At 37.6% G+C, this 13,168-nt stretch overlaps 1 protein-coding gene across 1 annotated transcript in view; it reads right to left on the bottom strand.

The window, feature by feature from the left end:
- adgra2 (adhesion G protein-coupled receptor A2) overlaps positions 1 to 13,168 on the bottom strand; it is a 92,655-nt gene that overhangs the window by 7,268 nt on the left and 72,219 nt on the right. The window contains exons 7-17 of the mRNA XM_051117012.1: positions 11,713 to 11,926; positions 8,722 to 8,886; positions 8,441 to 8,639; positions 7,919 to 8,068; positions 7,676 to 7,837; positions 6,693 to 6,893; positions 4,302 to 4,491; positions 3,855 to 4,063; positions 3,260 to 3,387; positions 2,911 to 3,034; positions 1,110 to 1,258 (exon numbers count right to left, since the gene is read on the bottom strand). Of these exons, the coding sequence (XP_050972969.1) occupies positions 1,110 to 1,258; positions 2,911 to 3,034; positions 3,260 to 3,387; positions 3,855 to 4,063; positions 4,302 to 4,491; positions 6,693 to 6,893; positions 7,676 to 7,837; positions 7,919 to 8,068; positions 8,441 to 8,639; positions 8,722 to 8,886; positions 11,713 to 11,926 (1,891 nt within the window). The remainder of the gene's footprint in view (positions 1 to 1,109; positions 1,259 to 2,910; positions 3,035 to 3,259; positions 3,388 to 3,854; positions 4,064 to 4,301; positions 4,492 to 6,692; positions 6,894 to 7,675; positions 7,838 to 7,918; positions 8,069 to 8,440; positions 8,640 to 8,721; positions 8,887 to 11,712; positions 11,927 to 13,168) is intronic.

The following is a 13,168-nucleotide window of genomic DNA, read 5'->3' as shown; positions in this document are numbered from 1 at the left end:
CACAGACTAGAGGGAATGAATATATTTGCATGCATGTCTCTGAGGACATGTGAAAGTTAGCCTTAACTAGTCCTATCCCTCGTTTGATTTACAACTTCTCTGTCCACTTTCATCTTTTTCCATTCCCCCCCGTTTGCTCTCTTTTTTCCCCCTGTCTGACTCTCCACAACAGCAGATGGGAATCAGCTTTTATGTTGACAATGAAGGTCTTTGATTAGTTTTTTACATCATGGTGGTCCATTCAGTTGCACTGAAAAGCCCATTTTGTTCCTGTACATGCCTATCAATAGTTTCCACTCAGGAAGTGCTCATTCAATATGACGTTTGCCCATAAAACTGTCAATGTTTCATGCCCGATTTGAGATACAATAGCCAATCTGAATACTGCAAGAGTTCTGATGGAAGCCATCCACTTCTTTTAATGATGACTATAAACTTTTAATGTTGTCATCAAATGTAATGTTCACGCAGTTACAAGTTACAGACTTTCAAACAGTATTGTTTCTTAAGAATGAACTCTGAATGTTAAAAGAGATATTTGTATGACCCATGACATAATCAGATGCAGGGACAATGGATTCTGTGACAAAACCAGTTTCAGGATCCCCATCCCCCACTGAATCATATCCACCTTCCTCAATGCCTGATCAAAATGTAGTATTATAGTGATATCTAGCTATTTGAAAGAACTTCCTTAACCACTTAGTGCTATGCTAAGCTAGTATCCTAAACTGTTACCTTGCTAATCTAAGGATAAGTGAAACTTCTGACTGTAGTGGTGTTTGTTAAAAGTAGCTAATCCAGCCTAGAATTACCTCATACAGGTGTTTGAACAAAAACACTGACATTTTTAATTTGGACGGAAATAAAAAGGCTAACTTGTTCCTTTAAAATGATAAATATACCTCCATGTAAAACAAATACAGTCCAAATAGGTCTACTGATTGGATTACAAATAGTTCTTATTCTATGAGGGTTTTATGTGGCCAAATTATAGAGGAAAATACAGGTACCTGAGAGTTTGATTGTACTTGTGAAATATACATTTCCGAAAGCAAGCCGTTATTAACCATCTAATACTCCCAACCCTCCACGACGACTTCACTGACCTGAGCATGGGCCGCTGGGTTGGTTGTACAGCAGAATCTCCTTCTAGTTGCTGTGGAGTCCTTAATAAAGCTTCTTTAAAGATGACTCTGGCGCTAACACCGATCCATAACAAAGTGGACAGAGAAGAGTAGTGAAGAACAATCCCCACCTGACACAAACATACACATACATGAGTCATACAAGTAAAACAAGCAAAACTTTTTTTTCAGATCAAATTTTTGTAGAAGCAATCTGTAGTCATATTAGTTTTTCAGCATTAATTTAGTTCACTGGTCTGTTCACATAAAGCAACCTTGAAAAGCTGTAAGAAAAGCACTTAATAAAACAAAACATTATTATTATTATGTACACTGAACAAAATTATAAATGCAACACTTTTGTTTTTGTCCCCATTTTTCATGAGCTGAAATCAAAGATCTAAGACTTTTTCTATGTGCACAAAAGGCCAATTTCTCTCAAATATTGTTCACAAATCTGTCTAAATCTGTGTTAGTGAGCACTTCTCCTTTGCCGAGATAATCCATCCACCTCACAGGTGTGGCATATCAAGATGCTGATTAGACAGCATGATTATTGCACAGGTGTGACTTAGGCTGGCCACTCTAAAATGTGCAGTTTTATCACACAGCACAATGCCACAGATGTTGCAAGTTTTGAGGGAGCATGCAGTTGGCATGCTGACTGCAGGAATGTCCACCAGAGCTGTTGCCTGTGAATTGAATGTTAATTTCTCTACCATAAGTTGTCTCCAAAGGCGTTTCAGACAATTTGGCAGTACATCCAACCGGCCTCACAACCGCAGATCACGTGTAACCACACCAGCCCAGGACCTCCACATACAGCATCTTCTCCAAGATCGTCTGAGACCAGCCACCTGGACAGCTGCTGCAACAATCGGTTTGCATAACCAAAGAATTTCTGCACAAACTGTCAGAAACCGTCTCAGGGAAGCTCATCTGCATGCTCGTTATCCTCATTGGGGTTTCAACCTGACTGTAGTTTGTCGTCGTAACCGACTTGAGTGGGCAAATGCTCACATTCGATGGCGTCTGGCACTTTGGAATGGTGTTCTCTTCACTGATAAATCCCAGTTTTCCCTGTACAGGGCAGATGGCAGACAGCGTGTATGGCGTCGTGTGGGTGAGCGGTTTGCTGATGTCAACGTTGTGGATCGAGTGGCCCATGGTGGCGGTGGGGTTATGGTATGGGCAGGCGTATGTTATGGACAACGAACACAGGTACATTTTATTGATGGCATTTTGAATGCGCAGAGATACCATGACAAGATTCTGAGGCCCATTGTTGTGCCATTCATCCACAACCATCACCTCATGTTGCAGCATTATAATGCACGGCCCCATGTTGCAAGGATCTGTACACAATTCCTGGGAGCTGAAAACATCCCAGTTCTTGCATGGCCAGCATACTCACCAGACATGTCACCCATTGAGCATGTTTGGGATGCTCTGGATCGGCGTGTACGACAGCGTGTTCCAGTTCCTGCCAATATCCAGAGTGGCCTTTAATTGTGGCCAGCCTAAGGCACACCTGTGCAATAATCATGCTGTCTAATCAGCATCTTGATATGCCACTCCTGTGAGGTGGATGGATTATCTCGGCAAAGGAGAAGTGCTCACTAACACAGATTTAGACAGATCTGTGAACAATATTTGAGAGAAATAGGCCTTTTGTGTACATAGAAAAAGTCTTAGATCTTTGTGTTCAGCTTATGAAAAATGGGGGCAAAAACAAAAGTGTTGCGTTTATAATTTGCTCAGAGTAGGAGAACTGGGGACTTACCGCCTGGCATACAATTGGGTAGCCAGTCAGAGTGATGCCTCCAGCAAATACTGCAGACGTCATTGCGATGTGAAAACTAGTGTTCAGGAGGGTGTGCCAACTCTTCCTTGTGATTCTGATTGAGCTGATAGCAGAAAAAGAAACTATTGAGAAATTTCACAATATGTTGACATCCTAATTCTAATTCAACAAGTTCCACCAATAACAAATTATGCAATGACGCTATAGAATTGTGTTACCTTGTAGCAAGTTTGGCATGACTGTTTTCTTTTAGAATTTACTGACATATATTTTGGCCATGTAGTGTATGTTTTCAGTTTCAGAATTGTCATATATACTGTATGTATACCTGTGATGCAGTATATAGGTGATGATGATGGTGAAGAGACAGAGGAGCAGCACTGCAGTACAGGTGTAGATCACTGGATGGAGCACTTCCACTGGAATCGAAGGCGAACCAGGGAAATCTGGCATCTCCTGAAACATTAACAGGGAAAATGTGGAGAATCTTTTAAAACATTCATACATATGACTTCATAACCAAGCTGTAACTCTAGGACACCTAAAAAAGGATTTTTTTGGTCTTATGTAACAGACAGTAACAAATCGAATGAAACATTTAACCAAATGGAACATTTTTCTGAGGAAAAATGATTAAATATAACTATTTAAATATAGCCATTTTTTCTCATAAAAAGTTCTGAGAAATTGCTCTGATGTCAGGACTGTGAATTATGGGTTATTCAGTGCCAAAAAGTTTCAACCAATGGCCAAAAAAGCGCATCTATTACCAAATTCCATAAATAATGAAAACCGTGTAGGACCTAGCTGAACATTAAAATCATTTGAGGCATGTCATTATAAAGAAATGTTGCATAAAATGTAAATTATGTAATGGGAGACCTATCCTCCTCAACTACAGGTTAAAGGTGTTGTAACGTTACCTGAAGTACAGCGTAATTGCTCAGAACAGAGCAGCGTAGTGTAGAGGTGGACGCATCACTATGGGCCAACTGACAGCCATCCGGACTCCAACTCCCATGATGCTCCAGCGCCTGCAAGCTCCAGTGTGCAGCAACAGGGTCATTTCCAGGTGACGTGTGTCGTAGTGACACAATAATGGGATCGGACTGATTCCACATGCTACAACCATCTGAAAAAGAAGGAGAGAGAGACAACGGAGAAAGTTTACATCTGTGTTCTGGTAAAAGTTATTTCTGAAAATGAATGGATTTACTGTACTGTGTCCTTGGAATCATCCAAGGATGATTTGTGTTAGTCTTTTCCCAAAATGCCTGTACTATATCAGTATACAACCATCTGCTCAGAGCATTGTTAAAATTTTATGAATGTTTTCAATCCCTTGAATGCTCGAGCTGAAGGCAACCCACCAAGGCCAACGTAGATAACTGGAGTATTGACGCCACGTCTGCGGGCAAGGTCCGAATGTCCGGTAAAATTGCTGGTAAATGGGAAGAATCTTCCATTGCGGAATGCCACAAACTGCAGCTTACAGTCAGGAGGAGCATTTGGTGGAAAAAGAGACGCAGGGAGAGACACAGAAGCAAGAGCCACTGCATTCTAGAGAGAGAGAAAAATGCAAGACAAAATAAGGGCCAACCAAAAGTGTTTATCAAAGCAAAAAGCAAAAAGCAAAAAAAAAAAAAAAAAAAAAAAAAAAAAAAACATGTATAAAACAGAAAACAGCAGTAGTAGCAATATGATACACACTAATGATTGTGACAATAACCATTGGTAACACACAAAAGAAACTCACTTTTTTATTTATTTGTTTGTTTGTTTATTTATTTATTTAGTGGAAAAACAAATCACACTTCAGCATATTTTTAAAATGAAAACTTTATGGATGCAATATACTTATACCGTAATAAACATTACTCATTTTATCAGAAAAAATAATCTATTTTATATTCCATTTATTAAAGCCAAGTATGAATCTCATCCGTTTAGTGTTTTGAAGCGTTTTGCATTTACTCCAAAATAATAATTCAAGTCAGTAACAATTTAAACAATATACTTTATTTGTGAACTTGTGAACTAGTTAACATTTAACCATTTTTTTAATTTTTTGAATCATCTGTCATCAAAGCTTGATAAATATAAAGATGTGCTGAGAGGAATAAGAAAAAGAACCCAACACAAAAATTATAATAACGTAGCATTTGTTGTAACGGTAAGTAAGATTTTGTAAGTAACAGTAACGGCATTGTAATGGGGGAAACAGCAATTTGTTTTTATTACTGGTTACTGAAAAAATTATGCCGTTAGTAACGGCGTTTATTTATAACGCCGTCATTCCCATCACTGGTTGTAACAGTGTGGTTATATCTCTCTAAGTGTGCGATAATTATAATAATAAGATTTTAATTTTCATAGATTCATTATAAAAACTGATTATTTTTTCCCCCAAATGCAATAAATCCATCAGGGCTCTACGCATACTTTTCTTTTTAGGAGCACTTGTGCTTATAACTTAAAAAATTTAGGAGCACACTCAAAATTTTAGGAGCACCTTCTAATCAATAATCAAAAATTAGCCTTCCCATTACGAAGTGATATTTGACTCCTTAAAGTGAATTAGAGGGGAATTTTGTTTTTACTTTTTGCATTTTTTAATTTTATTCAAAGTATGTCATCTTTTATGTCAACGTTTTAAAAAATATATATTTTATAAGCTTTTTTTACATTTCTAATTAAAACAACAGAATAAGAATAAGCTACCAATCAAATGAAATCAGTATTAACAAAATTAGTTTGTACTACAGAGGTGGCACAGAAGAACACAAAAGTGGCTTGTAGGTGTATTTGCATATGTTTAATGAGGGTTAGAGGTGGCACGCGTGCAATCAAATTCATAAATTCATGTTGAGATTAATGTTGTAAGTATAACATTTGGAATATAGAAATATTAAATGATTTAAATAACTGAAAAGAAGATACTTTAAAACATAAATTAAAACTGCCAGTAGGTGGTGGTTTTAATTACTGAATCATATCATTCACTTGATTCCTTCGAACGACTGATTCATTCAGGAATAAAGCGACTGTCTTTATGAATGGGTAATTGATTCACTGACTCACTAGATCTTCATTTAAAAATGCACGTTCATCCATAAAGGAAACACAGTTGTGTTTGAATAGAGATGCGCAGTAGCTTAGTTGTGATTTTGTTTTGACGAAATAGAGCAAAATCAGGCAATAGTGTTATAGTCAGACAATGTTAGTCACTTAATATTAACTTCTTGTTTATTTAACTGTTGTATTAAACCAGTATCTCATTTACAAACTCCCTTAAAAATCATTAAAAGCTGTCACTCATCTTAGTTCATCACGATCTCACAAAGTTCCAATATAATCAACGAAACTCTCTACACCGAACAATGAATCTCTTATTTACACTCTCTTTACACTTTGTTTATGAAAGGATATGTCAGATATGTCTGTGATACATTACTCAACGTTGAAAACTAGGATGCGGGGTATATTCAAAGCACCACCTTTACTGTTTACAATGCGTGAAATGGTGTTCTGTGATTGGCTGAGTGGATGTGTCGCATTTTGCAGAGAAGGGAGACTGGCGTTTGTCACAGTTTGAAAAGATAGGGAGAAAACATGACAGAATAATACAGCAGATATCGCATTTTACCGACCAGATACAATACTGATTTTGGCAGGAACTCAATTTTGTAAAAAAAAAAAAAAAAAAAAACTTTTGAGTTTTGGAACCAAACTCTTCATTTATAGTTGCACACAAAATTTACCTTGAGATGAAAAGCGTTCAGTGAAGTGTTGTGTGTTCCTGTGGTGCAGCGAAATCGCAGTTGCTGTTCAAGGGGAGATTCAATCACATCATGCCCCTGGCTCCCTCCTGCCCCCTCTCGTCTCTGATAGACCGTGCAGCTCATGCCAGTAAAATGAGCAGGACGAATCATGTGCGCCTCCATCACAATGTTACGGGAACTCTAAGAAAGAGAGGATATATGTTGATTTTCTAATTTCTAATTATTATCAATGCTTAAAACACTTGCGCTGCTTCATATTTTTGTGAAAACCTTGATACAATTTTTAAAATGTAAATGCCATTACTGACATTTTTTATCGATTTTATGCATCCTTGCTGAATAAAAGTATGATATACACTACCGTTCAAAAGTTTGGGGTCAGTAAGACTTGTAATAGTCTTTAAAGAAGTCTCTTATGCTCATCAAAGCTGCATTTATTTGATTAAAAATATAGAAAAAAACAGTAATATTGCAAAATGTTTTTACAATATAAAATAATGTTTTTTATTTTAACATACTTTAAAATAGAATTTATTCCTTTGATGAAAAGCTGAATTTTTATCAGCTGTTACTCCAGTCTTAAGTGTCACATGATCCTTCAGAAATCATTCTAATATGCGGATTTATTATTAGAATGATCAGTGTTGGATAATATCAACAGTTGTGCTGCCATTTATTTTTTGGAACCTGTGATTTTTTTTTTTTTTTTCAGAATTCTTTCATGAATAACAAGTTTAAAAAGTACAATGTTTATTCAAAATATAAATATTTTATAACAATGTAAATTATTTATTATTAACTTTTAATAAACTTTTAATTATTAACTTAATACATCCTTGGTGAATAAAAGTATTAATTTCTTTAAAAAAGAAAAAAGAAACAATAAAAATGTACTGACCCCAAACTTTTGAACGGTAGTGTAAATGTGCAACAGTGTGAAGACACTATGATTAAAAGCGTACTTTGGAGAAGTCCTGTGCTTGAGAGTGCAGCTGAGGCCAGGTGAGAGTCTCCAGTGTGTAGACGATTGAACTGCAGGCTCTCTCGTCTCTCTGGGCTCGAGACAGAATCTGATCATCTACCTGCATCAGGTTACTACCCATTTCCACCAGCACCTCAGACAGCTGGGATGAAAGAGTGCATGTTTATGTAAAGACACAAATGCACTGTAATGTATACACTGCAGGATACTATGTTCTACTAACCTCACGTAGCTCTGTTACGTAGTCCATGAATTTGTTCATCATCTGAGCTACATAAAGAACATCGACCGTGTCCGTGAAAACAGCGGCCTCAAGAGTGTATGAGCGCACCTGGTGTGCCAGAGTCACAGCGTTGGAGGCATTGATGGGCATCTGAGTGTGAAAGACAGAAATAACAATGAATATAAAATTAACAAAACATATTAGAATTATTTCTGAAGGATCATGTGACACTGAAGACTGGAGTAATTTCATCACAGGAATAAATTACATTTTAAAACATATTAAAATAGAAAACAGTTGTTTTAAATAGCAAAAATTAAAATGAACTTTTATTTAAATGCAGTGCACATTCAATCAACATTAACATTACACTTAGTTCATAATTAGGTACATTCCTGTAAAGATGTTGTTTCCATAATTAATAATTAATAAAAAAGAATGCTAAAGTGTACTCTTTTTCACAAGGGGGAGCTTTAAAGGCCTTGAAGAAAAAAAAAAAGTTTTCTCTAGACTGGCACTAACCAGTATGAAGGTATGCAGGACGCGTGTGATGTCATTAGTATAGTGGCACTGCGAGTAGTCTCCCTCCTCCCAGCGTCCAGAGCGGTCACAGTTTCGTGAAGCCTTTTTCTGCTCCACGCCACTCCCTATAGACAAGGAGGGGTAGCGCAGCTGCAGACAGTATTGGTAGGAGGTGATGCCAGCCAGAGTTCTAGGCCACCTGAAGACAAAGAGATGACATATTGGCTTTTATAGATAAGCATTATTAAACCACAGGTAAAGCTGTAGGACAAATCGCTTACCTGAACTCCCCTCGGTTGTTAGTAACTCTCTGCTCTGGGCAGAAGGAGGCGCTGTTTTCCAGTACCACTATCTCTACACTGCGCGAGGTATTTCCGCGGCCCGTGGAAACCACACACTCCCACTCACCACTCGCATCAACATGGACGTTTGACAGGATCAACTCACTAAAAAATGAACATAGTGATATTCTGGTAATTAAGTGTACTGAAGATGATTTTTCGGACTCGTACTGTAATGTTAACTGTTTTTTTCTGTCTCTTCAGATCAATGCCATTGCTCATTATTATTATTATTTTATTGATATTTTCCAATTTTAATCCAATTTCTTTTGTTATTACAGATTTAGTCTTCATTTAGTCTGATCTCTTCTTCACATCTTGTTGCTTCCCTATAATATCGGACTTTTCATGCCTTTCAAGTCTATTGCACATTTACTTTATCACAAAAATATAAAGCAGCACAACTGTTTTCACCAGTAATAATGACAAGAAGTGTTTCTTGAGCAGAAAATCAGCATATTAGAATGATTTCTGAAGGATCGTGTGACACTACAGACATTTATTATACACTACATTTTTAATCGCAGTATTATTTTACAATATTACTGTATTTTTAAAGAGGCAATCAAATGCAAAATTCACTTTTACATGTTGTGCACTGGCAGCGTGTGTACACAACCACCCTATAATGATAAAAATCCACCCAGTGCTTTTTTTTTTTTTTTTTTTTTAAATCCCTAAAAATAATAATCACTTTCTCAAATCAGGCTGTTCTGAGATTCTTGGCAGAATGACATAGTTCTGCACAGGCCCCTCCCACAATTGTTGATTGACATGGCCGTTTTAGCACAGACCCACCCTGAGTGAGCTGTAAACTGTCCGTACATTGTTTTGACGGCAGAACAGGTGTAGAAAAGAATGTCTCCTAAATGTTTGAGGTGTTTTGTTGTCGGATGTAATAATGAACATAGCAGTTGTCATTTACTCCTGACATCTGAGCCGCTGAAGACGCAGTGGATTACTTTTGTTTTTGAAGGGAATGCGCCCCCCAATCTACCTAAATATGTCTATGTTCACGTGAATCATTCGTGATCCAGCTTCACCTACAGTAGAAGTGAGTATAAGGGGTTTTTTATGAATCTTTGCAAATCGTCTTTCCTAATAATGTGCTAGTAAACGCAGCTAATTGATGCTAAAGTTTACAGAACAGCTCATCACCCCACAGAAAAGATGGGTGGGGTAAGCAGAGCTCATTAGCATTTAAAGGGACATGCCCTAAAATGGGTCGCTGTGAACAGAGCTGTTTTGACAAGGCAGAAAGCAGTGTTGCCAGGTTTTCACAGCAAAACCCACCCAAATGCTACTCAAAATTAGCCCAAAACTTGCCTAATCACTTTTCAAGGAGAGGGGTCCCCTTTCCCCGTTTGGCTGGGTTCCCCTGGAAAATTTGCATTGCAAGGGCTAAATATCACATTATTGGGGTTGCTTCAAAGCGGACATGAAAAACAAACCATGGCAACAGTTTTAAAGTAGCCCAATTCCACAGGAAAACCGTGGACTTGGCAACACTAGTTTTACACTGCCAATAAGAAATTTTAACCAATGTATGTTATAGAATTTTCATTAAGACCCTAAAGCAAGGATGGGGAACCCTGATCCTGGACAGCTGGTGTCCCTGCAGAGTTTAGCTCCGACTCTGAAAAAAAAAAAAAAAAAAAAAAAAAAAACCCTGTATCCTGAAGTCCATGATTAGCTTGTTCAGGTGTGTTTGATTAGGGTTGGAGCTAAACTCTGCAGGGACACCAGCCCTCAAGGATCAACGTTCCCCACCCCTGCCCTAAAGAATCATATCAACTTGTTGACCAATGGGCATCCGATGACCCCTTTAATCAAGTAAATGCCTTGGTGAGGATAAGAGACTTTTTTCAAAACATATAAAAATCTTAATTTTCAAGACCAGCAGTGTACAGTATATCTAAATATATTAGCACTGCCCTCCACTAAAGATTTTTCTGGTCAACTAGTCGGTGTTCATTTTTAGCATTAGTCGACTATTAGTCTCACGTTTATGAATAAACCATATAAATCATAATAATGAGCCTACATAGCCTAATAAGCGCTCAAACGCACATACAGCTTGCCACAGCACACCGGCAGATATAATAATTATGAATGTGTCTGGGAAAAACAACAAGGAGACTGCATTAACATTTTAATAATTTATTGATAAACTAGCACTTTCTTTGTTTTCGGCTTAAGATAAGTCATCAATACTGACTCGTCATCTCCGCGGTAGTGATGCGCCTGAATGCATGTTTCATACAGATTACATAATCTGAGAATATTTGTTTTCTGATTGAAATGGTTCATTTGAAAGTAGACATTTCACTCTCTATAGATATATTTTTCATGTCTGTAAGGCAAGTATACACAGTTTCCACAAAGTTTCACACTCAAGTTTGGCTTTCATTTGTTTGCTTTCATTATTTTACAAAAGCACAACGTTTTGTTGTTATTGTGAGTGCACACAAATAAACGTAGAGTCAGATTCGAAAGGTGTATTACTTTTATCTGTATGACCAAAAATGATGGAGCAAGTGACCGCACCAGCGCCTCCATCTGTCATTCAGCTTCCTCACTCCGCACAGACACTTCAATAGCGCACAATTTTCTAGGTTAACATTAGACTGAGCGGCCATGTAAAGTTGCTACTATCTACATATTTTAGATGATTAAGCCATATTTGTGGTCAAGGAATGATAGGTGAGCATTTGAATGTTGTGCCCGATGAACTGTATTACCACATAGACCAGCCGTTAATGATCTGTTTGTCACGGACTGTGTGACTTTGCCACTTTCTGTGGATTATTTTTTCCTGTGACTAAGCGACTAATAAAATTTTGGTCGACCAAGCCTCAAACGGTTAGTCGACCATTATGGGGCAACCCTAAAATATATAGCTAAATTATGGTTAGTCTCTAAATGTGTTACCTGGTGATGAAGGTGCAGTCATGTTGTACACTGTCCTCTAGATGAATCCCATTGGTAGGGTTAGTGGTGACAGGCTGTCTGTTGTGTCGCCAGTGAAGAGCAGTGACTTTGTCCACCAGTGAAGCAGTGCAATGAAAAGGCAGCCTGTCACCCTTAAACACGACCTGCCGCAGCGAGGGTAACAGAGACAGCGTGTGCAGCTCCAGCGGACCCTCTGAGGAGCAAAACGAATTAAAAGATAAAGAGGTATTCTTATAACTTCATAAAAGTAAGGCTGAAACATGGGCTATTTTATCAATGTCCTTACTACCTTTCTGAACCTTGAACGTGTCAGTTGCGTTGCTGTCTATGCTGGGTCAGAAAGCTCTTAGATTTCATCCAAAAATATCTTAATTTGTGTTCCAAAGATAATTAAAGGTCTTACGGGTTTGGAACCACATGAGGGTAAGTAATTGATGACAGAATTTATATTTCTGGGTGAACTAACCTTAAGAGACTTTTTTAGCACCAAACGTTAGTATAGCAGTGTGCATAGCATGTGCCCATGTAATCATCTGTGAAGTGCAGATATAGATGTATTGCTTGTGGATTCTCACACGGTCTCCTGCTATTCTGGCATTATGTGCAAGGAGATTAGGCCTCCAGTTTTCTGTGGATCAGAAATTATTTCTCTGTTTTCATCCATTTTCGTCTTTAATCCTAATAGACTGCATTGTTAAACATCTCCTTTGTTAATAACAGAAGCAAATTTATCGTATTATTTGTCGTACACAAGTAGCAGGTGGTGTAAGAAAGCTCTTTGTGTTTTGTTGCTGTGTAATCATTCAAAATCAGCTTTGCTTGTGAAAAAGCCGGGGTGAATCAGTCCCTTGTCGAGGTCTAAGGATATGTATTCACAACTGCAAACCCACAGAGGGATCTTTCCTAGTCCTATGTGCTTCTGGCCAACATAAATATGTTTAAGGGCAGCGGAGGAAGAGATGGCGAAATGAGCTGATATTAAAACAGTAACAGGAGCCCCGGGTTGAGGCCCAAGACTCGGAAAAATGCAGCGTATGTCTAACAGAAAGATGAGACGAGGTTTAACAGAAAGTCACAGAGAAATACAATCAGACCCTTGTGGCAAAAGTTAGGGAAATAGGGAATTTTTAAGCAAATATACTTGATCTTAGCTGGCTAACACACAAGGATTGAGCAACATTGCAATTCAGCCAAAATAGCAAAACTGATCAAAGACTAAGAAGTTGCTGTCACTAATAAATTATGCAGATTTCAATACTAAATACTTCTGTTTCGGGAAGTTGCCACAAGTCCTACATCATCATAAGGGTTTGAGTCAAAAGTTCAATAAAACCTTTCTAACAACAACAACTACAATTATGATTATTATTATTATTATTATTATTATTATATAATATAAAAATTGCATTATTTAAAATTATATAATAATAATAAT

The sequence above is a fragment of the Labeo rohita genome, chromosome 8 (genome assembly GCF_022985175.1).
Source record: "Labeo rohita strain BAU-BD-2019 chromosome 8, IGBB_LRoh.1.0, whole genome shotgun sequence".
Taxonomy (NCBI): Eukaryota; Metazoa; Chordata; class Actinopteri; order Cypriniformes; family Cyprinidae; genus Labeo; species Labeo rohita.
This window is presented reverse-complemented; position numbering and strand designations above follow the sequence as displayed.